This window comes from Cherax quadricarinatus, chromosome 58 (assembly GCF_038502225.1).
Source record: "Cherax quadricarinatus isolate ZL_2023a chromosome 58, ASM3850222v1, whole genome shotgun sequence".
Lineage (NCBI taxonomy): Eukaryota > Metazoa > Arthropoda > Malacostraca > Decapoda > Parastacidae > Cherax > Cherax quadricarinatus.
In genome coordinates, this window is record NC_091349.1 from 11418598 (window position 1) to 11445479 (window position 26882).

The 26882-nt window shown below is 39.7% G+C and overlaps 1 protein-coding gene and 1 long non-coding RNA gene across 3 annotated transcripts in view; one reads left to right on the top strand and one right to left on the bottom strand.

Moving 5' to 3' along the window:
* LOC128698065 (solute carrier family 35 member F6) overlaps nt 1-14076 on the top strand; it is a 51911-nt gene extending 37835 nt beyond the window's left edge. For both annotated transcript variants that reach the window (XM_070097603.1, XM_070097605.1), the window contains exons 7-10: nt 4390-4545; nt 8970-9124; nt 11404-11546; nt 12368-14076. In XM_070097603.1, coding sequence (XP_069953704.1) covers nt 4390-4545; nt 8970-9124; nt 11404-11546; nt 12368-12428 — 515 coding nt within the window. In that variant the 3' untranslated portion in view covers nt 12429-14076. The remainder of the gene's footprint in view (nt 1-4389; nt 4546-8969; nt 9125-11403; nt 11547-12367) is intronic.
* LOC138854420 (uncharacterized) overlaps nt 11819-26882 on the bottom strand; it is a 43645-nt gene continuing 28581 nt past the window's right edge. Inside the window, exon 2 of the long non-coding RNA XR_011393627.1 lies at nt 11819-11995. This is a non-coding gene — a long non-coding RNA (uncharacterized lncRNA). The remainder of the gene's footprint in view (nt 11996-26882) is intronic.

Below are 26882 nucleotides of genomic sequence, written 5' to 3' on the forward strand. Positions count from 1 at the left end.
AGTTATAGGTAATACATATTTTAAGAAAAAGAGGATAAATAAGTATACACGATATGATGTAGGGCGAAATGACAGTAGTTTGTTGGATTATGTATTGGTAGATAAAAGACTGTTGAGTAGACTTCAGGATGTACATGTTTATAGAGGGGCCACAGATATATCAGATCACTTTCTAGTTGTAGCTACACTGAGAGTAAAAGGTAGATGGGATACAAGGAGAATAGAAGCATCAGGGAAGAGAGAGGTGAAGGTTTATAAACTAAAAGAGGAGGCAGTTAGGGTAAGATATAAACAGCTATTGGAGGATAGATGGGCTAATGAGAGCATAGGCAATGGGGTCGAAGAGGTATGGGGTAGGTTTAAAAATGTAGTGTTAGAGTGTTCAGCAGAAGTTTGTGGTTACAGGAAAGTGGGTGCAGGAGGGAAGAGGAGCGATTGGTGGAATGATGATGTAAAGAGAGTAGTAAGGGAGAAAAAGTTAGCATATGAGAAGTTTTTACAAAGTAGAAGTGATGCAAGGAGGGAAGAGTATATGGAGAAAAAGAGAGAAGTTAAGAGAGTGGTGAAGCAATGTAAAAAGAGAGCAAATGAGAGAGTGGGTGAGATGTTATCAACAAATTTTGTTGAAAATAAGAAAAAGTTTTGGAGTGAGATTAACAAGTTAAGAAAGCCTAGAGAACAAATGGATTTGTCAGTTAAAAATAGGAGAGGAGAGTTATTAAATGGAGAGTTAGAGGTATTGGGAAGATGGAAGGAATATTTTGAGGAATTGTTAAATGTTGATGAAGATAGGGAAGCTGTGATTTCGTGTATAGGGCAAGGAGGAATAACATCTTGTAGGAGTGAGGAAGAGCCAGTTGTGAGTGTGGGGGAAGTTCGTGAGGCAGTAGGTAAAATGAAAGGGGGTAAGGCAGCCGGGATTGATGGGATAAAGATAGAAATGTTAAAAGCAGGTGGGGATATAGTTTTGGAGTGGTTGGTGCAATTATTTAATAAATGTATGGAAGAAGGTAAGGTACCTAGGGATTGGCAGAGAGCATGCATAGTTCCTTTGTATAAAGGCAAAGGGGATAAAAGAGAGTGCAAAAATTATAGGGGGATAAGTCTGTTGAGTGTACCTGGTAAAGTGTATGGTAGAGTTATAATTGAAAGAATTAAGAGTAAGACGGAGAATAGGATAGCAGATGAACAAGGAGGCTTTAGGAAAGGTAGGGGGTGTGTGGACCAGGTGTTTACAGTGAAACATATAAGTGAACAGTATTTAGATAAGGCTAAAGAGGTCTTTGTGGCATTTATGGATTTGGAAAAGGCGTATGACAGGGTGGATAGGGGGGCAATGTGGCAGATGTTGCAAGTGTATGGTGTAGGAGGTAGGTTACTGAAAGCAGTGAAGAGTTTTTACGAGGATAGTGAGGCTCAAGTTAGAGTATGTAGGAAAGAGGGAAATTTTTTCCCAGTAAAAGTAGGCCTTAGACAAGGATGTGTGATGTCACCGTGGTTGTTTAATATATTTATAGATGGGGTTGTAAGAGAAGTAAATGCGAGGGTCTTGGCAAGAGGCGTGGAGTTAAAAGATAAAGAATCACACACAAAGTGGGAGTTGTCACAGCTGCTCTTTGCTGATGACACTGTGCTCTTGGGAGATTCTGAAGAGAAGTTGCAGAGATTGGTGGATGAATTTGGTAGGGTGTGCAAAAGAAGAAAATTAAAGGTGAATACAGGAAAGAGTAAGGTTATGAGGATAACAAAAAGATTAGGTGATGAAAGATTGAATATCAGATTGGAGGGAGAGAGTATGGAGGAGGTGAACGTATTCAGATATTTGGGAGTGGACGTGTCAGCAGATGGGTCTATGAAAGATGAGGTGAATCATAGAATTGATGAGGGAAAAAGAGTGAGTGGTGCACTTAGGAGTCTGTGGAGACAAAGAACTTTGTCCTTGGAGGCAAAGAGGGGAATGTATGAGAGTATAGTTTTACCAACGCTCTTATATGGGTGTGAAGCGTGGGTGATGAATGTTGCAGCGAGGAGAAGGCTGGAGGCAGTGGAGATGTCATGTCTGAGGGCAATGTGTGGTGTGAATATAATGCAGAGAATTCGTAGTTTGGAAGTTAGGAGGAGGTGCGGGATTACCAAAACTGTTGTCCAGAGGGCTGAGGAAGGGTTGTTGAGGTGGTTCGGACATGTAGAGAGAATGGAGCGAAACAGAATGACTTCAAGAGTGTATCAGTCTGTAGTGGAAGGAAGGCGGGGTAGGGGTCGGCCTAGGAAAGGTTGGAGGGAGGGGGTAAAGGAGGTTTTGTGTGCGAGGGGCTTGGACTTCCAGCAGGCATGCGTGAGCGTGTTTGATAGGAGTGAATGGAGACAAATGGTTTTTAATACTTGACGTGCTGTTGGAGTGTGAGCAAAGTAACATTTATGAAGGGATTCAGGGAAACCGGCAGGCCGGACTTGAGTCCTGGAGATGGGAAGTACAGTGCCTGCACTCTGAAGGAGGGGTGTTAATGTTGCAGTTTAAAAACTGTAGTGTAAAGCACCCTTCTGGCAAGACAGTGATGGAGTGAATGATGGTGAAAGTTTTTCTTTTTCGGGCCACCCTGCCTTGGTGGGAATCGGCCGGTGTGATAATAAAAAAAAAAAGAAAATAATATAAGTCCGACTATATGAAAATAACCGGTTTCCCTGAATCCCTTCACTAAATATTACCCTGCTCACACTCCAACAGATCGTCAGATCCCAAGTATCATTTGTCTCCATTCACTCCTATCTAACACGCTCATGCACGCTTGCCCACAAAACCTCCTTTACCCCCTCTTTCCAACCCTTTTGAGGACGACCCCTACCCCTCCTTCCTTCCCCTATAGATTTATATGCTTTCCATGTCATTCTACTTTGAACCATTCTCTCTAAATGACCAAACCACCTCAACAACCCCTCTTCTGCCCTCTGACTAATGGTTTTATTAACTCCACACCTTCTCCTAATTTCCACACTCCGAATTTTCTGCATAATATTTACACCACACATTGCCCTTAGACAGGACATCTCCACTGCCTCCAACCGTCTCCTCGCTGCTGCATTTACCACCCAAGCTTCACATCCATATAAGAGTGTTGGTACTACTATACTTTCATACATTCCCTTCTTTGCCTCCATAGATAACGTTTTTTGACTCCACATATACCTCAACGCACCACTCACCTTTTTTCCCTCATCAATTCTATGATTAACCTCATCCTTCATAAACCCATCCGCTGACACGTCAACTCCCAAGTATCTGAAAACATTCACTTCTTCCATACTCCTCCTCCCCAATTTGATATCCAATTTTTCTTTATCTAAATCATTTGATACCCTCATCACCTTACTCTTTTCTATGTTCACTTTCAACTTTCTACCTTTACACACATTCTCAAATTCATCCACTAACCTTTGCAATTTTTCTTTAGAATCTCCCATAAGCACAGTATCATCAGCAAAAAGTAACTGTGTCAGTTCCCATTTTGAATTTGATTCCCCATAATTTAATCCCACCCCTCTCCCGAACACCCTAGCATTTACTTCTTTTACAACCCCATCTATAAATATATTAAACAACCATGGTGACATTACACATCCCTGTCTAAGACCTACTTTTACTGGGAAGTATTCTCCCTCTCTTCTACATACCCTAACCTGAGCCTCACTATCCTCATAAAAGCTCTTTACAGCATTTAGTAACTTACCACCTATTCCATATACTTGCAACATCTGCCACATTGCTCCTCTATCCACTCTATCATATGCCTTTTCTAAATCCATAAATGCAATAAAAACTTCCCTACCTTTATCTAAATACTGTTCACATATATGCTTCAATGTAAACATTTGATCTACACATCCCCTACCCACTCTGAAGCCTCCCTGCTCATCCGCAATCCTACATTCTGTCTTACCTCTAATTCTTTCAGTTATAACCCTACCGTATACTTTTCCTGGTATACTCAGTAAACTTATTCCTCTATAATTTTTACAATCTCTCTTGTCCCCTTTCCCTTTATATAAAGGGACTATACATGCTCTCCGCCAATCCCTAGGTACCTTCCCCTCTTTCATACATTTATTAAACAAAAGCACCAACCACTCCAACACTATATCCCCCCCTGCTTTTAACATTTCTGTCATGGTATCAGTTTTAAATGTATTGTACTATACATGTTAGAATTGTACATACCAAAGAGCTGGGAATGAATGAATTGCTTCCTATTTTCCAGGTGCTGTATGATACCCATGGGTTTAGCACTTTCCCTTGAATGTATAATAATAATAATAATAATAATAAATTATTATTATTATTATTATTATTATTATTATGTTTAACAGCCAAGACACTGCATATATTAATTCCAGGTGTCTTCGGCTTCATTGTCATGACTATCCTGCTGGTGCCTTTTAACTGGATTCCGGCTGGTATATTCAGCTCCAATCCTCGCGGTGTGCTGGAGGACATTCCTGATGCATTCATTCAGTTGAAGAACAATCCTGCTCTGATTGGACCAATAATAGGTAAGATGATGACAGTTCCTTAAGTGGAATTACCAAGTGGTAGGGAATGGGGTAATAATGGAAAAGTGAATTTGAAGAGTTCTGTTTAATTCTTTTCCTCTGGGTAGTAACTCGAGCATTGCCAACCAATTTAACCTTGCCCCATTATAAGAACAAAATAATTTTAGGATTAAAAATAATTATTTTTATTTGCAAGACTAAGAATTACTAAAGATCTTTTGTTATGGGTGGGAAGGCAAATTGCATTCTAAATGAGGTGTGAGGATATTGCAATATGGAGGGCCATCTGAACTGTGATGTCAGCACATTTCTAGCAAGTGAATGAATGATGGTAAAAGTGTTTTCTTCTTTCGTGGGTCACTCTACCTTGGTAGGAGATGACTAATGTGAAAAAAAAGGTAGAGAAATGTGTGGAGTGTATAGGATGGAGAGCTGACATATATTTGAATAGCTAGTCAAGGAATATTTCATTTTGGTTTTAGCATGTAGAGATGATGATCCATGAATAACAAAAAAAGGGCACAATACCGTGACTGGAACGATACACAAATAACCCGCACATAAAAGAGAGAAGCTTATGACGACATTTCGGTCCGACTTGGACCATTGACAAAGTCACACTAACCATAGGGGGAGCAGGACGGCTATATATAGGCAGGAAGAGGTGGTGGTAGTAGTAGTAGTAGTAGTAGTAGTAGTACAGGAATTGTATATAATACCGACAAGATGAAATTAAGACACATGCACAACACCCGGGCATCCCCATCGTAGACGCTTCGCCATCCAGCCAGCCACTGGATGGCGAAACGTCCACAACAAAGACAACCAGACGCCGCACATGTGTCTTAATTTCATCAGTAGTTGTAGTAGTAGTAGTAGTAGTAGAAGAAGAAGAGGTAGTAGTAGTGGTAGTGGTAGAAGTGGGAAATAAGGAAGACGAGCCAGTCAAATACAAAGGAAGGAGAGCACTGCAAGAGAGCTAGATGCCCACAGAGGGAGAGCAAGCGCACAGAGGTGCGTGAAAGGGGAAGTGGTGAAATAAATGAAAAAGGAACAGAAACACGAGACAGGAGAGAGAAAGTTAACAGAGGAGAAAAGGAAAGAGGAAAGGGGAAGAGGAAGAAGAAAAAAGAAAAAAGAAAAAAGAAAAAAAAAAAAAAATGAGGATTCAGGTTAAGTCAATCTCGCTTCCGTAATCTTCCTGACTTGTCCACTTTTCGTGGTGCTCTCCTTCCAGCTCTTGTTAGTCTGTTTTCTAAGAATCACCACCTTCCACGCCGTTACCAACTTGCCCTTTCTTCTCTTAAATCCAACACTAACATTGTCATACTATCTTCTGACAAAGGTAATTCGGTAGTTATCCTTGATCGCGAGGATTACCTCCGTAAAGCTGATGTCTTGCTCTCTGACTCACGCACTTACACTCCTCTCGTTTCCAACCCTCTTGATCGCATCAAGAGAACTTTCAACAAAAAACTAAGGACTCTCTCCGACCTCTGTCCTCCTGACTTTGACCTTGTTCAATGGTTTCGTGTCATCTGTCCCTCTCTTCCCTATTTCTATGGCCTTCCCAAAACTCATAAACCTGATATTCCTCTTCATCCTATCATATCCTCTAGAGGTTCTGTCTCTTATTCTCTTGCTTCTTGGCTGGCCAAAACCCTCACTCCCTTTCTTGGTACTTTTTCTCCTGCCCACCTCCGTCACTCTCAAGACTTCATTGAACGGGTTCGCTCTCTCCCAACCTGTAAGATGCTTAGTCTTGACGTTGAGTCCCTCTTCACCAATGTCCCTCTTGATGATATCCTTGATTTCCTTAGAGAGAAGGCCCATGAAGGCTTTCTTCATCTCCCTATCCCCACTGATGTCTTTCTTGATCTGATCCGCCTCTGTGTGGACTCTAACTCCTTTTCCTTCCAAGGGAAATATTATTCTCAAACCTTCGGTGTCGCTATGGGCTCTTCTCTCTCTCCTGTCCTTGCTAATCTTTACATGGAATACTTCGAGACTGTTCTTCTTCCTACCCTCGATGTGCAACCTTCACTCTGGCTCCGCTATGTGGATGACATCTTTGCTCTGTGGCCTCATGACTCCAGTCTCTTCCAACCTTTTCTTGAAGCTCTTAATAATCTTGCCCCTTCCATTAAGTTTAAAGCTGAATGGGAATCTAATTCCTTGCTTCCTTTCCTTGATGTCCATGTCCACCGCTCAGTTACAGGTTTTTCCTTTTCCGTTTACCGTAAACCTATGCACAGTGGCATGTACATTCACTACTTTTCCTATCATGCTTCCCCTGTCAAGAAAAGTGTTCTTATCTCCCTCTTTCTCCGTGCCCTCCTCATCTGTGATCCTCAGTTCCTTCCAGCAGAAATTTCCACTCTTCATAATTCGTTCTCCCGTCTTGGCTACCCTTCCCATTTCATAGACTCTGCCCTCTCACGTGCTAAACGCAATTTCTTCTCTCCCAAACTCTCTACCCATGGGAACTCTTCTATCCTCTGCCTTCCCTACATTTCCGGTCTTTCTAATCTCAACAATTCTCTCCGTCCCTTAGACATCAAGCTTACCTTCCGCCAGACTAACACTCTTCGCACTAATCTCGTTCATACCTCTCCTCCCTCTACAGATGTTCCTGGTGTCTACTCTATTTCTTGCTCCTCCTGTCCTCTTCAATACTTCGGAGAAACTGGTCGATCTCTTTCTGACAGACTTAGGGAGCACAAAAATAGTGTTAGGCTTGCCGACACTAACAATGCTCTTTTCTGTCACGTCAGAGATCATAGCCATCCTATTGACTGGTCTTCTGCTAAAACTGTCTTCCCTACTTCCAACTCGAACAGTCGCCATCTAGTTGAATCCTCTCTAATACACAACTTTCCTTGTATGAACCTTAGCCCTGGCTTCGTCTCTGTAGATGCCTTCCTCTCCCACTACATTGTAAAATGCTCCAAACTTCAGAACACCCGTGACTTAACCTGAATCCTCATTTTTTTTTTCTTTTTTTTTCTTTTCTTTTTTCTTTTTTCTTCTTCTTCCTCTTCCCCTTTCCTCTTTCCTTTTCTCCTCTGTTGTCTTTCTTTCTCCTGTCTCATGTTTCTGTTCCTTCTTCATTTATTTCACCACTTCCCCTTTCACGCACCTCTGTGCGCTTGCTCTCCCTCTGTGGGCATCTAGCTCTCTTGCAGTGCTCTCCTTCCTTTGTATTTGACTGGCTCGTCTTCCTTATTCCCCACTTCTACCACTACCACTACTACTACCTCTTCTTCTTCTACTACTACTACTACTACAACTACTGATGAAATTAAGACACATGTGCGGCGTCTGGTTGTCTTTGTTGTGGACGTTTCGCCATTCAGTGGCTGGCTGGATGGCGAAGCGTCTACGATGGGGATGCCTGGGTGTTGTGCATGTGTCTTAATTTCATCTTGTCGGTATTATATACAATTCCTGTACTACTACTACTACCACCACCTCTTCCTGCCTATATATAGCCATCCTGCTTCCCCTCTGGTTAGTGTGACTTTGTCAATGGTCCAAGTCGGACCGAAACGTCGTCGTAAGCTTCTCTCTTTTATGTGCGGGTTATTTGTGTATGATCCATGAATTACTAAGAAAATGTGTATGCTTAAAGTAACTAGGGTTAGTGTGTTAGGCAAGTAGCTGAGGGGCCACCCTTTCAAAGGGTGCTACTACTGTTTCCAATATCTGAAAATCCTCATTATTTGACTGAAATTATCATGTCTCTGCCATGGTGTTAGATGCAATACTGAACTTACCTCTCATATCTTTTGTGGGTAACAGTTTATTTCTGAGAGTGACTAGGTTGCATCTGATCCCAGAAATTGAGAGTCTAAAATTGCAGATTCTGAAAATTGAGTGCTACTATATTTGTGTATTGTTTAGTTAAATTCTACTGTATGTTGCCAGTTTAAGGGGTAAAGTACACTGGCATCAAAAATCATTTATACTATGTATCATTTTCATTAGATTTTGACAATGTTTTTTTGTTTTCAAGAGCATTAACCAGAGAATTATACTTTTGACAACAATAAAACAGGAAGATTATTTTTCTTCTTTAGAAATTGGTGGGACAGACTTTGGAAAAGCTTGTTGTATAAGCTCTAGTCCTCTTGACTTTCAATGTTGCAAGTGGTCTGGCATAAGAAACTTCCACAAGTTTTTTTTACCATTTTTATTTTTTATGGGTGGATAATGGCATGAGAAACCAATATGATGGCAAGGACACATATGCAGCTATGTAGAATACTTTATCGATGACTTTTTTGCTCAGACTATGGACTTTTGACAATGCCCATTTTGTCGACAAAACATTGTCAGTATAGGATTATATAATGCATTCATGTTTATCATTTTAATTTTCATGTGTGAAATAAATATTTCATGAGATTGGTATTCCTTTACAGGTAATATTATCAGTATAGCCTTCTTTAACTTCGCTGGTGTCAGTGTCACCAAGGAACTGTCTGCTACCACCCGTATGGTGCTCGACTCGGTACGCACACTGGTCATATGGGTGGTCTCTCTCATTGTTAAATGGCAAAAGTTCCAGTACCTCCAGGTAACATTTTTGTGTTGTGTTAACCTTGTTTATTTTCTGTGTTCATTTGTAATAGTGCTATACAGTGCTATGTTCACTTCATATTTTCTGTGTTCATTTATAAAGGTGTTATATTCATCTTATTTATTCTTTAATGTAACTTTTTATTATGTTTTACTGTTACTTTACATATATACACTGGTGACAGCAGTGTTTCACACCTCTGCTTTAACTCTTCAAGCTACCATGTAGGTTAACAACTAGGTTCTAGTCAGCATAATTTGTGCAATGTGACATGTTTTCTAATTTGATGGCCTTGATATTATGTTCCTCAGAGTAATTAGTTTATTGAGCAAGAAAGGCAAGGTCCTTAGTCGAGTGGTAATTGAGGGAATAAATATACAAAAAAGTAAGGGACATGATTTTTTGGTTTATATACAGTGGACCCCCGACATTTGATATTAATCCGTTCCTGAGAGCTCATCGAATGTCGAAAATATCGAAAGTCGAATTAATTTTCCCCATGAGAAATAATGGAAATCAAATTAATCTGTGCAAAACACCCAAAAGTATGAAAAAAAAATTTTTTACCACATGAAATATTAAGTTTAATGCAATAGAATAATTACAATAACAATAGATTACCTCTTCAAGGGGGGCTCCTTGTCGTGGTAAAGAGGCTTTTGGTCTGAGGAATTAGACCTGTCGGTCTCCTTCCTCAGACCGAACCTAATTACCCCCCAATCCCCCCTTCCCTATCCCATCCTCCCCTTTTTCCTTTCCTCCTTGTCCTCCTCCCCACCCCTCCCTTTTGCCCTTTCTCTTTTTGACCTTTGGGATTTTTCCCCCCACTCTGTGCTAGTTCCTAGGTAGGGGAAAGGGTACCGGGGTCCATCCCATTCCGTTGAGGTTCTTGGCGGTGGTGTAGTTTGCCGTGGAATCTGGATCGCCTGGGGATGTCCCACTCCCTCTCCGGTATCCCTGAGGGTGGCTTTAGGTGTCTTTTGGGCGATGGGTGTATCTCTGGAAGCCACCTTTCGGATTCCGAGGGTGGTGGCCGAAGGAGGTATGCTTTGTGGCGGATATCCGGCCGCCCTCTCTTTTTTCCACCGAGGTAGCTCAGCATATGTGAGGTTGCTATCCCAGATTGCTGGTTTACTGGCATGAAGGGTAGGGTATGGCACAGGTTCCATGCTGCATCTGCGCTACTTGCGGTGCTTAGGTCCTCTTGGGCACGGAGGGAGATTTTTGGCCCTTTCATTCCTCCTAGGAACTATCCCTCCCCGGTCCCCCCTTTTTTTTATTCTTTTTTTTTCTTTTCTTCTTTCTTTTTTTTTCTTAAAAACAAAAAGAAAGAAGTAACCTAACCATGGAGTACCCGATCCATGACCCCACTACCCCCGGGCCCCTTATTGTTACCGCACCCCGTTCTGACCTCGCCTCATCTTTTGGCTACTCTTCAGACATTCCTAAGGCCCCTGTACCTCTTGCTGGTGCTGTTTCGTCACCCGCTTCAGGTGCCGGGGTTTCAACTGACTCCTTCGATTTGTTTGACCTCCGCTCTCCTTTGACCATGCTTCCGGCCTCTCCCTCTATGGTGCAGCGATTTTTCGAATCTCCAACCCATCTCACATCAGACCGACTCTGGTCCCACTTCTAAACGCCAACGACAATCTCCTGACGACGTTACTTCGTTACCTTCCCATTCTACTTAGAAAAGACCGACACATCATGCACTCCCTCTCCACACTCAGTTTCGGACCACACAATGGACTAAATTCTTTACGACCGACTTCTTCTACTGCCTATCTTTCCGGCCAAAGTATTGGCAAAGCACTCCTATGCCATGTTGGGGGCAGTTCAGGCCACACGTGGACACGTCTCGTACGAATCATATCGAATAGTGGGTTTTCGATTGAATGTCAAGGCGCAATTTTTGCGTTAAAATGCATCGAATGTCAGATTTATCGAATGTCGATGCCATCGAATGTCGGGGGTCCACTATATTAATTCACCCTGGAGAAGATAGTTTAAACAATAATAGAAGAAGTATAAGGTATGTATAATTTTTATGGGTTTTAAAAGCCTACGATAGATCCAAGAATGGGAGATGGACTTTACATAGCAATTATTGTATTTTGAGTTTTATTCAGTGGTTAGGTGTAAATGTGTAGGGGTCATGTGCCTGGGGATTGTGGCAAGTTTATTGGGTGCTTTCTGAAATGGTTCTAATAATTTTTTCTTTCCCTCTTCCTGTGGTAATGCTGGATTTCACTCGCTAATCTTGTGTGTCTTTGCAGCCAATTGGTTTTGCTGTGCTAGTTATTGGCATGATGCTGTACAATGATGTTGTAATATTACCATTCCTGAGGAGCAGAGGATGTATCAGAGATGACTTGCCTGAAGATACTGAGCCAGTTATTGCATCAAGTTCATCAGGAAGGTGAGTAGTGTTCTAACATAGACTTGTGAAAATCTTTTAACACTTAGTGTTATTTGTATGTGGATCAATGTCATTGAGCCAGGTGTCGCTTGCGTAGACCTACATTGTAATCGTAGCATCATCAAATATTCTGAGACCTGTAAATTTCGTCTTATACATGAGATAATGGGTCTGATGGGTGTGCACAGTATAAAAAAAAAATCATACTCCACACAGTGCATGATGGAAACAGGTAACTTCTGACTGTTTTAAGGTTAATCTAATGACTTGAGGCATTTTCTTGGGGTAATTTTATTGGCTGCTGTTTCTTATTGCCAGTTGATAGACTGGAAGACATACTAGTGCAGTGGACAATTTCAAACTAGAAGTGGCCTGATATTCCTCAAGGTGCATACACTCTCACTCTTTCATTTTTCAACATTGGATGTTTTCCACTGGGGTAGGGTGACCTGGAAAAAAGAAACATTTTCACCATCATTCATGCTCTTGCCATATTACCCAATGTTGAAGCTGAGATGTCCCTCCATACTACCATATCCCCATTCTGAAGAAAGAGTGCAGGTATTTTAATTCCCACCTCATAACTCTGGCTAGCTGGTTTCTCTGAATCCCTCGAACAGCACGTCAAATCATAAAAGCCACTTGCCTCCACTCTTATCTGAAATGCTCACAATGATAAAAATGCCTAATGCCTATGAAGATCATAATCCAAAACTGGCTAGACTTTTTCTGGTCATGCATTATGCTGTAGAATCATATTGGTGATTGTGCATAACATTAAAATTATGCAGTTATTAACCAGTAGCTTTTTATGTTTTCAGATCGGAAAGCTTAGAAAAAGACGGCATCGATAACTCCAATGCTACGGTGGAACCTTTATAAGCCAGGATTGCTATAAATTTTAACTAGACTTGTCTTGGTAGAGCTGCAGTTGCTTCCTTCAGCACAATTAGAAGTGGGAGAGTTAGTCGAGTGTATTGTGTGTAGAACTTGCATGTTTTTCTTACTTTTTTGTCATTCACTTTAACCCTTAAATTGCCCAAACGTAGATCTACGTTTTCACGTGTAGCGCTCTGACCTTGATTTTCTCCATAAGAAAGCATTTAAAAAAAATGTAGACCTACGTTCAGAATGCTACGCAAGCGAACATAGATCCACGTTTGGATAGTTTAAGGGTTAAAGAGCATCATTTACTCATCTCACATAGTGGTTTTTTTTTATTTTTTAAATTGTATTTATTGCTTGACATATAAATATATTTATTGCTTGACATATAAATATATTTAAATATTTGTTGATATTTTCCACATTGTATTAAATAATTTTTAATTCTGTGAGATTGTAGGGTTTCACAATGTTGCATCAGTCTGTGATAGTTTATAATATGCATTTCCCTTCTTTGTTCTTATATAAAAATGCTAAGGTTATTACAAAAGCAAACTGATGTACAATACAACTCAGGCCAAACATTTCCATTAAGCATTTTTTATTTCAAATTATTGCTGCCTTTATCTTTTTTCTTTTAATGACTAGTATTATTATAATATACTTAAGCACTAAACATAATTCTGTTGGCATGTATAAATTTTATTAATTTGTATTGTTTTTAGGAATTGAATCTATTTAAATAATAATGCATGATCTTAGCAGGTCAGTGTTACTGTACTCTTTTTAGGATCATTATAGGTAAAATTATATATTTTTACATATTGAAACCAGTAAAATAAATTAATTTAAGTTTTTGTTGCATTATTTCCGAAAATCTCCTTGCAACTACAGCAATTTTATCTAGGAATGCCAAAATTTATCTTATTCTGAATATTTGCTTAATACTTTGTGTTGTATGTCAGATACTGTCAGGTTTTATTGTATTTCGTAAAATACTCAAAACTGTCTGGGGTCACTTACCTCTATCTGTTAATCATGACTCGATCTCTGACCACTTACGATGGTGGCAATTCTCTCAACTACTGTGCATAGGTTCACATGCATGATAATATAAGAGGTTTAAAGGGACAAAGGCCTTTTAATGACTTAATTCATTTGGTGGCTCAATACTGGTAGTCCCTACTTTGTGAAGGATTAATTTATGCAATTAGGTTTTTAAAAAGGTTAGACATCAGGGAACATGTATAGGAAATGTAATCAGTTTAGCAAATACCTAAACACTGTTACAGTCGTTGTGATGATTAAACTGGCTTGTGCAATCTAGACTTGTAGATGCACGTTCTAGTATCAGTCTTCACAACCCTGAAATATTTACATGTGTGGCTGACATTAGTTTATGCTGCATTCCAACAATGTTACTAGTCTTTAAAAAAAAGGGAGGTATGAGGGTTATACTGCATCTTGCAGGGTTGTTCAACTTGTGATGTCTGCACACTTCTGGCAAGACAGCCATTAAATGAATGTGTGTTTTGTGAGTCACCTTCGGTGGGAGATGGCTGATGTTTAAAAAAAAAAAAAAAAAAAAGGAAGCTACAAGTGTGTTTAGAAAAGCTTTTTTTTAACACTACCATTTCCTACCAAAGCAAGGCAACCCAAAAAGAAGGAAAAAAAAACATCATTCAACACTTTCACCATCATTCATACATAATCACTGTCTTTGCAGAGGTGCTCAGATATGACAGCTTAGATGTCCCTCCAAACTGCCAATAAACCAAACCCCTCCTTTAAAGTGCAGGCATTGTACTAACCATTTCCAGGACTCCAGTCTGGCTAACTGGTTTCCCTGAATCCCGTCATAAGATATTACCCTGTTCACACCCCAACAGCTCGTCAGGTCCCAAAAACCATTTGTCTCCATTCAATCCTATCTAACACGCTAACTCACGCTTGCTGGAAGTCCAAGTTCCTCGCCCACAAAACATCCTTTACCCCCTCCCTCCAACCTTTTTGAGGATGACCCCTACTCCACCTTCCTTCCCCTACAGATTTATGTGCTCTCCAAGTCATTCTACTTTGTTCTATTCTCTCTAAATGACCAAACCACCTCTACAGCCCCTCTTCAGCCCTCTGACTAGTACTTTTAGTAACTACACACCACCACCTTATTTCCACACTACGAATTCTCTGCATAATAATTACACACAGTACAGCTAACTGAAATTTGATTTTGATACTATTGAAAAAATTAACATTATTCAGCCATATTTAATCAACATGAGTAAACAAAAGAATCCCTGAATCTCTTCATAAATATTACGTTGCTCACACTTAAACATCACATCCATTAAAAGCCACTTGTCTACCTTCACTCCTCCCTAACATGCAAAAGCCCCTATAACTCAAAGCCTCCTTTACCCCGTCCCTCCAACTCTTCCTGGGACAACCCCTAAACCACCTGCCTTCCATCCTGGATTTACACTGTCTTGTCATCCTATCCTCCCTCTATAATCTCTAATTGCTCAATCACCTCAGCTCTCTTGAATTATACCCTTGGTGACCCCACAACTTTTTTTTTTTTTTTTTTTTTTGCACTCCTAACCTTCTGGATAATATTTACACTACATTGATCTCAAGCATGACATTTCCACTGTCTCCAGCTGCTGCTGCCTCCTGTATATTTAAAATTCATGCCTTGCACCTACATAAAATGGTTGGTACCACTATACTTGGGTTATATTCCTCTTTCTACAGACAAACTTTTCTCTCCACAGATGCCTCAACAGTCTACCTACCTTTTTTTCCTTTATTCTCTGGTTCATATCTCGTTCTTCACACATCAATCTCTCGACATATCTACTCCCAAGTATCTATATAGTATTTTTTTTTTTTTTTTTCAACAAGTCGGCCGTCTCCCACCGAGGCAGGGTGACCCAAAAAAGAAAGAAAATCCCCAAAAAGAAAATACTTTCATCATCATTCAACACTTTCACCACACTCGCACATTATCACTGTTTTTGCAGAGGTGCTCAGAATACAACAGTCTAGAAGCATAAACATATAAAGATACACAACATATCCCTCCAAACTGCCAATATCCCAAACCCCTCCTTTAAAGTGCAGGCATTGTACTTCCCATTTCCAGGACTCAAGTCCGACTATATGAAAATAACCGGTTTCCCTGAATCCCTTCACTAAATATTACCCTGCTCACACTCCAACAGATCGTCAGGTCCCAAGTACCATTCGTCTCCATTCACTCCTATCTAACACGCTCACGCACGCTTGCTGGAAGTCCAAGCCCCTTACCCACAAAACCTCCTTTACCCCCTCTCTCCAACCCTTTCGAGGACGACCCCTACCCCGCCTTCCTTCCCCTATAGATTTATATGCTTTCCATGTCATTCTACTGTGATCCATTCTCTCTAAATGACCAAACCACCTCAACAACCCCTCTTCTGCCCTCTGACTAATACTTTTATTAACTCCACACCTTCTCCTAATTTCCACACTCCGAATTTTCTGCATAATATTTACACCACACATTGCCCTTAAACAGGACATCTCCGCTGCCTCCAACCGTCTCCTCGCTGCTGCATTTACCACCCAAGCTTCACACCCATATAAGAGTGTTGGTACTACTATACTTTCATACATTCCCTTCTTTGCCTCCATAGATAACGTTTTTTGACTCCACATATACCTCAACGCACCACTCACCTTTTTTCCCTCATCAATTCTATGATTAACCTCATCCTTCATAAATCCATCCGCCGACACGTCAACTCCCAAGTATCTGAAAACATTCACTTCTTCCATACTCCTCCTCCCCAATTTGATATCCAATTTTTCTTTATCTAAATCATTTGACACCCTCATCACCTTACTCTTTTCTATGTTCACTTTCAACTTTCTACCTTTACACACATTCCCAAACTCATCCACTAACCTTTGCAATTTTTCTTTAGAATCTCCCATAAGCACAGTATCATCAGCAAAAAGTAACTGTGTCAATTCCCATTTTGAATTTGATTCCCCATAATTTAATCCCACCCCTCTCCCAAACACCCTAGCATTTACTTCCTTTACAACCCCATCTATAAATATATTAAACAACCATGGTGACATTACACATCCCTGTCTAAGACCTACTTTTACCGGGAAGTAGTCTCCCTCTCTTCTACACACCCTAACCTGAGCCTCACTATCCTCATAAAAACTCTTTACAGCATTTAATAACTTACCACCTATTCCATATACTTGCAACATCTGCCACATTGCTCCTCTATCCACTCTATCATATGCCTTTTCTAAATCCATAAATGCAATAAAAACTTCCCTATCTTTATCTAAATACTGTTCACATATATGCTTCAATGTAAACACCTGATCTACACATCCCCTACCCACTCTAAAACCTCCTTGCTCATCCGCAATCCTACATTCTGTCTTACCTCTAATTCTTTCAATTATAACCCTACCGTACACTTTTCCTGGTATACTCAGTAAGCTTATTCCTCTATAATTTTTACAGTCTCTTTTGTCCCCTTTCCCTTTATATAAAAGGACTATACATGCTCTCTGCCAATCCCTAGGTACCTTCCCCTCTTTCATACATTTATTAAACAAAAGTACCAACCACTCCAACACTATATCCCCCCCTGCTTTTAACATTTCTGTCATGATCCCATCAGTTCCAGCTGCTTTACCCCCTTTCATTTTACGTAATGCCTCACGTACCTCCCCCACACTTACATTCTGCTCTTCTTCACTCCTAAAAGATGGTATACCTCCCTGACCAGTGCATGAAATTACTGCCTCCCTTTCTTCCTTAACATTTAAAAGTTCCTCAAAATATTCTCGCCATCTACCCAATACCTCCATCTCCCCATCTACTAACTCCCCTACTCTGTTTTTAACTGACAAATCCATATTTTCCCTAGGCTTTCTTAACTTGTTTAACTCACTCCAAAATTTTTTCTTATTTTCATTAAAATTTCTTGACAGTGCCTCTCCCACTCTATCATCTGCTCTCCTTTTGCACTCTCTCACCACTCTCTTTACCTTTCTTTTACTCTCCATATACTCTGCTCTTCTTATAACACTTCTGCTTTGTAAAAACCTCTCATAAGCTACCTTTTTCTCTTTTATCACACCCTTTACTTCATCATTCCACCAATCACTCCTCTTTCCTCCTGCCCCCACCCTCCTATAACCACAAACTTCTGCCCCACATTCTAATACTGCATTTTTAAAACTATTCCAACCCTCTTCAACCCCCCCACTACTCATCTTTGCACTAGCCCACCTTTCTGCCAATAGTCGCTTATATCTCACCCGAAACTTCCTCCTCCCTTAGTTTATACACTTTCACTTCCCTCTTACTTGTTGTTGCCACCTTCCTCTTTTCCCATCTACCTCTTACTCTAACTGTAGCTACAACTAAATAATGATCCGATATATCAGTTGCCCCTCTATAAACATGTACATCCTGGAGCCTACCCATCAACCTTTTATCCACCAATACATAATCTAATAAACTACTTTCATTACGTGCTACATCATACCTTGTATATTTATTTATCCTCTTTTTCATAAAATATGTATTACTTATTACCAAATTTCTTTCTACACATAGCTCAATTAAAGGCTCCCCATTTACATTTACCCCTGGCACCCCAAATTTACCTACTACTCCCTCCATAACATTTTTACCCACTTTAGCATTAAAATCCCCAACCACCATTACTCTCACACTTGATTCAAAACTCCCCACGCATTCACTCAACATTTCCCAAAATCTCTCTCTCTCCTCTACACTTCTCTCTTCTCCAGGTGCATACACGCTTATTATAACCCACTTTTCACATCCAATCTTTATTTTACTCCACATAATCCTTGAATTAATACATTTATAGTCCCTCTTTTCCTGCCATAGCTTATCCTTCAACATTATTGCTACTCCTTCTTTAGCTCTAACTCTATTTGAAACCCCTGACCTAATCCCATTTATTCCTCTCCACTGAAACTCTCCCACCCCCTTCAGCTTTGTTTCACTTAAAGCCAGGACATCCAGCTTCTTCTCATTCATAACATCCACAATCATCTCTTTCTTATCATCTGCACAACATCCACGCACATTCAGACTTCCCACTTTGACAATTTTCTTCTTCTTATTCTTTTTAGTAATCTTTACAGGAAAAGGGGTTACTAGCCCATTGTTCCCGGCATTTTAGTTGACTTTTACAACACGCATGGCTTACGGAGGAAAGATTCTTATTCCACTTCCCCATGGATATAAAAGGAAAATTAATAAGACCAAGAACTATTAAGATAAAATCAAAGAAAACTCAGATGAGTGTGTATAAATAAATGTGTACATGTATGTGTAGTGTGACCTAAGTGTAAGTAGAAGTAGCAAGACATGCCTGTAATCTTGCATATTTATGAGACAGACAAAAGACATCAGCAATCCTACCATCATGTAAAACAATCACAGGCTTCGTTTTACACTCACTTGGCAGGACGGTAGTACCTCCCTGGGTGGTTGCTGTCTACCAACCTACTACTAATATAGTATGTTTAACCTAAATGCCTCATGTTCGTGATAAAATCTGGAGAGTTGAAGAGTTTTTATTTTTTATTTATCATCACACTGGCCGATTCCCACCAAGGCAGGGTGGCCCGAAAAAGAAAAACTTTCACCATCATTGTCTTGCCAGAAGGGTGCTTTACACTACAGTTTTTAAACTGCAACATTAACACCTCTCCTTCAGAGTGCAGGCACTGTACTTCCCATCTCCAGGACTCTAGTCCGGCCTGCCGGTTTCCCTGAACCCCTTCATAAATGTTACTTTGCTCACACTCCAACAGCAGGTCAAGTATTAAAAACCATTTGTCTCCATTCACTCCTATCAAACACGCTCACGCATGCCTGCTGGAAGTCCAAGCCCCTCGCACACAAAACCTCCTTTACCCCCTCCCTCCAACCTTTCCTAAGCCGACCCCTACCCCGCCTTCCTTCCACTACAGACTGATACACTCTTGAAGTCACTCTGTTTCGCTCCATTCTCTCTACATGTCCGAACCACCTCAACAACCCTTCTTCAGCCCTGTCTGGTAACTGACTGCAAGACCAGCAATGATTTCGGATGGTATTATCATTATCATGCAAGTGTGAACCAGAAACTTTTTAGCTGTTTTGCATTTTGGTAGGATTGCTGGTCCTCTTTGTTATATAATAAAAAAGTAAGATGACAGGTAATTCTTACAAACTTCTACTTAAATTCAATATGCACTTGCTTTTATTTTCCTGTCTTAATAATGGTTTTTATTTCTGCAAAATTTAATTTCCAATTTAGACTTGGTTTGAGTTATGGTTGTGGGGGCAGTGATCCTAGAACTATTAACAGATGTTAGTATACAATAAATCTTTTATAACAGATTGTTAATATTACAGCCTCTCCTTACTTAGCGACGTACTCATTTACTGACAACTCGAACTTACGACGGGCTCTGACTACTATGCATACCTAAATAATGTATATGAGAGCTGATTTCCTCTATTCTGTTTATTACAATATACAGTACACTACTGTATAAACATTTAAAAATATACCAGAAATGTTATAAATGGCACAAAGGTGACATTAAAACAATATCAAAGATGGTTGACACAAACCCACTACCATTATAGTATGCTCCTCACTTAGCGGTGAATTTGTTTATCGACATGGTCTTAGGAAGAGAAGTCCATTGTTAAGTGAGAGGCGGTATTCATATCGGATCATTTTGAAGTTTGTCTGTTTGTTAATGAAAAGTTGTAGGATTTAAACTTAAAATTCGTGAGTTTGAAGACACTTAAAAAACCACGTAACAGGGGACTGTGTATGAAATAGCTTTACCATATATGGTGAGGGGGCTCTTGATCCAAGAAACTGAACCCCTCTCTCCTTTCTATGGATTAAACCTAACTGCCTCCTATTCCTAAGACACTGTATGATGCCTAGAGTTAGCATTTCCTCATAAATATAAAAAAAATTATGTAAATAGCAAATTATTATTATAATCAAAAGAAGTGCTAAGCCACAAGGGTGTAAATAGTAAAGATGTTACATTTAGATGTAGTAAAATAATTACATTCACCAGAGTTTGCTCAGACTTTCCACATATGTGCTGATATTACAATGAGATTACTCCTCCAACTGCAGCAGCCCTGCACCCTCCTTCAAAATGCAGGCACTGCCCTTCCCAACCCTAGGACTTTAGTCAGGTTAATTGGTTTTCCTGAATCCCTTTGTACATTATTCTGCTTACATTCTAATAGCATGTCCATTAATAACTATGTCTTTATTCACTCATATCTAACATGCTCACACAAGGCCCCCTAAAACCCAAAGCCTCTTGTACCTTCTCTTCCTCCAACCATACCAGGGACAGCCCCTTTCCCTTCTATCTTCCACTCCAGATTTATGCACTCTCTTCGTGAACCTATCTAACCATTCTCTCTACGTGCTTTAACCAACTCAACTCCTCAGCTTGCCGCACATCATATTTTATTTTTACACCAAATTCTCTGCATGATATTCACACCACATATTGCTCTCAAACATGGTTTCCTCTCTGCCTCTAGCCTCCTTTTTGCTGCAGTATTCAAAACCTGTGCCTCACACCCATATAAAAGTGTTGGTACCATTATACTCTGGTACAATCCTATTTTTTTTTCCTCCATAGATAAACCTCTCCATGGGGAAGTGGAGCAGAATTCGTCCTCCATAAGCCATGCATGTCGTCAGAGGCGACTAAAATGCCAAGAGGAAGAGGCTAGTAATCTCTTCTGTATATATTACTAAATTTAAAAGGAGGAACTTTTGTTTTTCCAGCTGTATTCCACCCCACCTTGGTGGAACACGGCCGGTGCACTGACAGAAAGATAAACCTCTATTTCAACAGATACTTCAACACACGATCCACCTTTCCTCAACTACTGTATGGTTTATCTCATCTTCCACAGACCCATCTGCTAACATGTCCACTCTCAAATATCTAAATACATCCACTTCTTCCACACTCCCTTCCTCCATTGTAGTATTCAATCTATCATTACCAAGACTTCTGGATATCCTCATCACCCTGCTCTTTTTATATACTCTTACTTTCCTTATACATACCCTCCAAAATTCATCCACCAACATTTGTAATAATTTACCTTCAGAATCCCCTAAAATAACTGTCATATCAGTAAAGAGCAATTTGGATAACTCCCCTTTATCAGATCCAGCATCTTTCAATCCCACACCCTTCAACACCCTGGCATTTACTACTTATACAACCCCATCTATAGATGTTAACCAACCATGGTGACATCACACACACCTTTCTAGGTCTTCCTTTCATTGGGAATTCCCCTACCCTCCTACATGCTCTAACCTGAGCCTCACTCTTTGCATAAGAACTCTTTAGTAACCTACTTCCTATTCCATACAATTGCAACATCTGCCACATAGCTGCCCTTTCCACTTATCATATGCCTAATGTGTATCAACACCTTGTATTTTTTTTAATAGCAAAGAAGGGAAGTGTATGCTACATTACATATAATAATAAAGTTTTAATCATTGCTATTTTTATGAGACTAACTACTCAGATGAAACAAGCTACTAGTTTTAGGAAATTAATTTTACAGTCAGTATTCAGAATTAATATTTAGTCAGGCCTGTAATTTGAAAAGATTACAGTTAATCTTATTTTAGAACTCGGAAACAATTTAGTTTTGTCTAGTAAACTGCATGTAGAATAGTAGTCATTATTCCAACATTCAATATTTCTGGTTTACATGCTGTATGGCCCATATAAGTTTAGTCTATAATTTTATTATATTACTAGTTCACTTATTTTTAGCATTTTTTCCAAAATACATGAATAGCATTAATTCCTTGGTAAGATTCATAAGGAGTTTCATTCTCATTTGAATCTTGAAACTTATGGAATTTCAGCAATGAGCACAGTGAGCCATGGCACATCAGTCTTCTATATTTCAGTTTCTGTTGTATAGCTAATGACAAAACACAGGCAGACACCACTCAAGCAACATAATCATTTGGAAAAAATTGTAAATGCTGCTTGTGGTACATTAGGAGTTTAGTGGAATGACCAGAATTTTGAGCCATATTGACTGACTGTTCTTGTATTTTTCAAGGTGTGAAGAAAAGTATATATACATTTTATCAATATCACTTTGTATTGAATTTTTGTGTTATGTTTCCAAGTTTTAATATTAGCCAAGAAGTACAGGTCTTCAACTTGCTATACTTAAAAAAAATAATAATACATGCAGCTTGGGGAGAGCCAAGAATCTGCACAAATAAATGAAAACTGTGAAGGTAGTGAAAGAATGAAAACAACTTAATAAATGTTAAAACAAGAGTGAAAAAATTAAAGGAAATGGAGAAGAGGAAATGTTAAAGAACAATGGGAGAAACATGAACTACAGTAAACTGTCAAGTTAAGAGTAATAATGAGGTGGAGGCAGCCAATTGTGTTGATTGTGATTGGAGAGAGAATTGTTTTGCCGTAATCATCATACTGACCCAATGGATAATGCCATGTATTTATGAAGCCCATTAAATAAGTGGGTTTACTGTAAACTGACAAAATGTTGGACACCACAGATGGCATCACCACATAAAAAAAAGTGTAAATCTTTTATGGCATGGGAATATGCCGATAAAGTAAAAAAATGTACTTACCCACATCCTAAGAAATGTCTCAACACTGTAATAAAGAAAAAAAAAAAAAAGTCACTTTGAAGAAAGATTGTCTCTGTATGACCCTTGTAGGTTTAGTGCTTCTTTTTTATTATAATAAAGATACAGTAATTTGTACCAAACATAATTATTAGTATCAGGGGAAGCATTAAACCTGTAGGGATTATATAGTGCCTGTATGGGAGTAGGAAGGCATTCAGGCTCAATTCAAGCAACAGGAGCACAGATCCAATTCTCTAGATCAAGAGCCCCTCACCAGCATCAAGGAACCTCCCTCGAAGGGTAGCAAACAAAAATGTTTAAAAAGTCACTTGGGAGAAAAAACTTATGTCCTAGGCTGCCCATTTTTCACACAAGAGGCACTAAAAGGTGCAAAGGCATATATTTTTTAGAGATAGCAGTAGGAGGCCTGGAACTGATAGATAAAAATGAGTGATAGCAGGTGGAACAAGAGGCAATGCACATGAAAAACTACAGTGGACCCCTGGTTATTAGCCGTAAACCGTTCCAGAAGGTTGGCCTAAATCCGAAATGGCCGAAAACCTAAGTAATATTTTCCACAAGAAATAAGGTAAATCCAATTAATCCATTCCAGACACCCAAAATATCAACAAAAAATATATTTTTAAAAGAATACCTATAGTTTTACATACAGAAAACAATAAAGAAATATAAAGCAGTAATTTTAATAAGAAATAAACATTACATACCTTTATTGAAGGCTATGGAAGAAGGCTAGGAGGGGAGAGGGAGGAGAGCTTATTGTTTGGAAGGGGAATCCCCCTCCGTAAGGCTTTCAGGTATCAAGTCCCTCTCTGGGGTTACTTCCCTTCTTTGTTTTTTACTGGCACTAGGACCAACTTTAGAGTCACTATATCCCTGTCACACAAAAAATCTGTCCAGAGAGGCCTGTTTCTGGTGTCTCTGTAAAATTTGCCTAAAATGGGCCAAGACATTGTCATTGAACATGCTGCAGACACAGCTTGCAACAGTTTTGTCAGGGTGATAATTCTCTGCAAAACTTTGCTCCTCACTCCATTTTGCACAAATGTCCTTAATCACTGAAGAAGACGCATTCTCCCCCCTCTCTTCCTTCTCTGAAGCAATATCCTCAGCTGTGGTCTGTTGCTGTTGAAGGTGTTGCAGCTCTTCAGTGGTTAGCTCTTCCCTGTGGTCCTCCACCAACTCTTCCACATCCTCGCCACTCGCATCCAACCCCATGGACTTCCCCAAAGACACAAAACATTCCACAATAGCCGTAGGGTTGTCAGGGCCACCCTCAAACCCTTAAAAATCCTTGTAGAGGGCACATTTTGACCACAATTTTCTCCAAGTAGAGTTCAAAGTCCTGGAAGTCACTCCTTGCCAAGCCTTATCTATAAGGCTTATGCACTGGAGGATATTGAAGTGATTCCTCCAGAACTCTCTTAGGGTCAGTTCGGTGTCCAAGGTCACTTCAAAGCACCTTTGAAACATTGTTTTTCATGTAGAGTTTTTGAAGTTTGAAATGACTTGTTGGTCCATGGGCTGGATGAGAGGAGTGGTATTAGGGGGCAAGAACTTCACTGTGATGAACTTACACTCCTCAAACAATAGGTCTTCCAAGTCTGGAGGATGAGCAGGAGCACTGTCCAGTACCAGGAGGGACTTAAGTGGCAATTTATTTTCCAGGAGGTATTTCTTCACACTCGGGCCAACACTTCATTGATCCACTCAATGAAAATTACCTCGTGACCCATGCCTTATTGTTAGCTCTCCACATCACACACAATTTACTCAACATGACATTGTTTTTCTTGAACACTCTGGGATTTTCAGAGTGATACATGAGTTACTTGTGTATCACACTTTGAAATCCCCACTACTGCTACCACAGAACAAGAGAGTTAGCCTATCCTTCATAGGCTTGTGTCCTGGCAGTGCCTTTTCCTCCTGAGTGGTATAGGTCCTCTCTGGCACTTACTTCCAAAAGAAGCCTGTTTCGTCACAATTTAAACACTTGTTGGGGGAGGAATCCTTCAGCCTCTATGTACCCCTTGAATTTATCAACGAATGCTTTGGCCGCATGTTTGTCAGAACTTGCAGCCTCACCATGCCCTACAACACTGTGTATGCCACTACGCTTCTATCGAACCAGCCTTTGCTGGTCTTAAATTCACTAACAGCAGCACTTGTTCCCAGCATTTTCATTACGAGATCTGCATGCAACTGCCTTGCCTTCTCGCAAATTATCCCCTCTGAAACACTATCTCCTGCTAACTGTTTGTGGTTGATCCACACCAAAAAAAGTGCTTGATTCCCGAATTGGCCGATTTCCTCACCGGCTGATATCCGGGGGTCCACTGTATTACTATATCCAGAAATATGAGTCACACAAGAGGGAACAAGATTACCTACACTAATCAAGATACAACAGGATGGAACAAAACTGGAACCCTAGCACGAGTGGGAGCCTAATTGGTTTCACCACTGGTACTAAACTAGTCAAGAAAATAATTACAGCCTCTCCTCACTTAGCAACATATTCATTTACCGATGCCTCAAACTTATGATGGGCTCTCTGACCAGTGTGCATACATGATGTATATTAGAGCTGATTTCCTCTATTCTGTTTATTACAATATACAGTACACTACTGTATAAACATTTAAAAATATACCAGAAATGTTATAAATGGCACAAAGGTGACAGTAAAACAATATCAAAGATGGTTGACACAAACCCACTACCATTAGAGCATGCTCCTCACTTAGCGATGAATTTGTTTAGCGACATGGTCTTAGGAACGGAACTTCGTTATTAACCCTTTGAGGGTCGACAGGCTCTCTCAGAAACTCGTTCTCAGGGTCGGCCAAATTTAAAAAAAAAAAAAAAAAAAATTTCTTATGAAAAGATAGAGAATCTTTTCCCGATCATAATGACACCAAAATTATGAGATTTGATGGAAAACTTACGGAATTATGCTCTCGTGAAGTTAGCTGTCTCGGCGATGTTTATGCATCGGCGATTTTGCCCAATTTGAGCCCCATTTTCGGCCAATTCCTCTGTACTAGTCGACAAAAAACATGAATATTTCGCTAGAACTACATTTTTTCTATTGAATGAGTGCAAGAAACCACCCATTTACCATTTTCAACTATCCAATACAGTGGTCAGAATTTAGCAATTTTGCCAATTTCACACAAATTTAAAAAAATGCCAATTTCCGAATAGGGTCCAGAACAAACAAGAAATACATTCCTGGCACTAAAATGACATTTCTTCTGTTCATTAGTCACGTCTCAAGGCCCCTCTTACATTCTTTTGCTTTCCACTTTGAATTTTTATTCTCACGAAAAATAGAAGATTTACTGTTATGCAGACTACTGCATTAGTGTAAAAAATGGTATAAATCATATTGGCGCACTTGCAAAAGAATGTTAGACTCACCAGTTGACATGTATTGGACGCTTGGCATGATTTGTTTACTTTTGAACTTTGGTAAAAATCGAACATTTCTGCTACTTTGAGCTCAATTTCAAGGTACTTTTCATTGTAAAACCAGTGAAAATCATCTCTATTTCTGTGATATGCATTCCATTCTATAAAATGAGAGCAAGAAAACTAGAATACAACAATAAATACCATATGAAAATACAGTGCAAAGTCGCTGTTTTATGCCAAAAAAACGGTGAAAGTTTTTTTT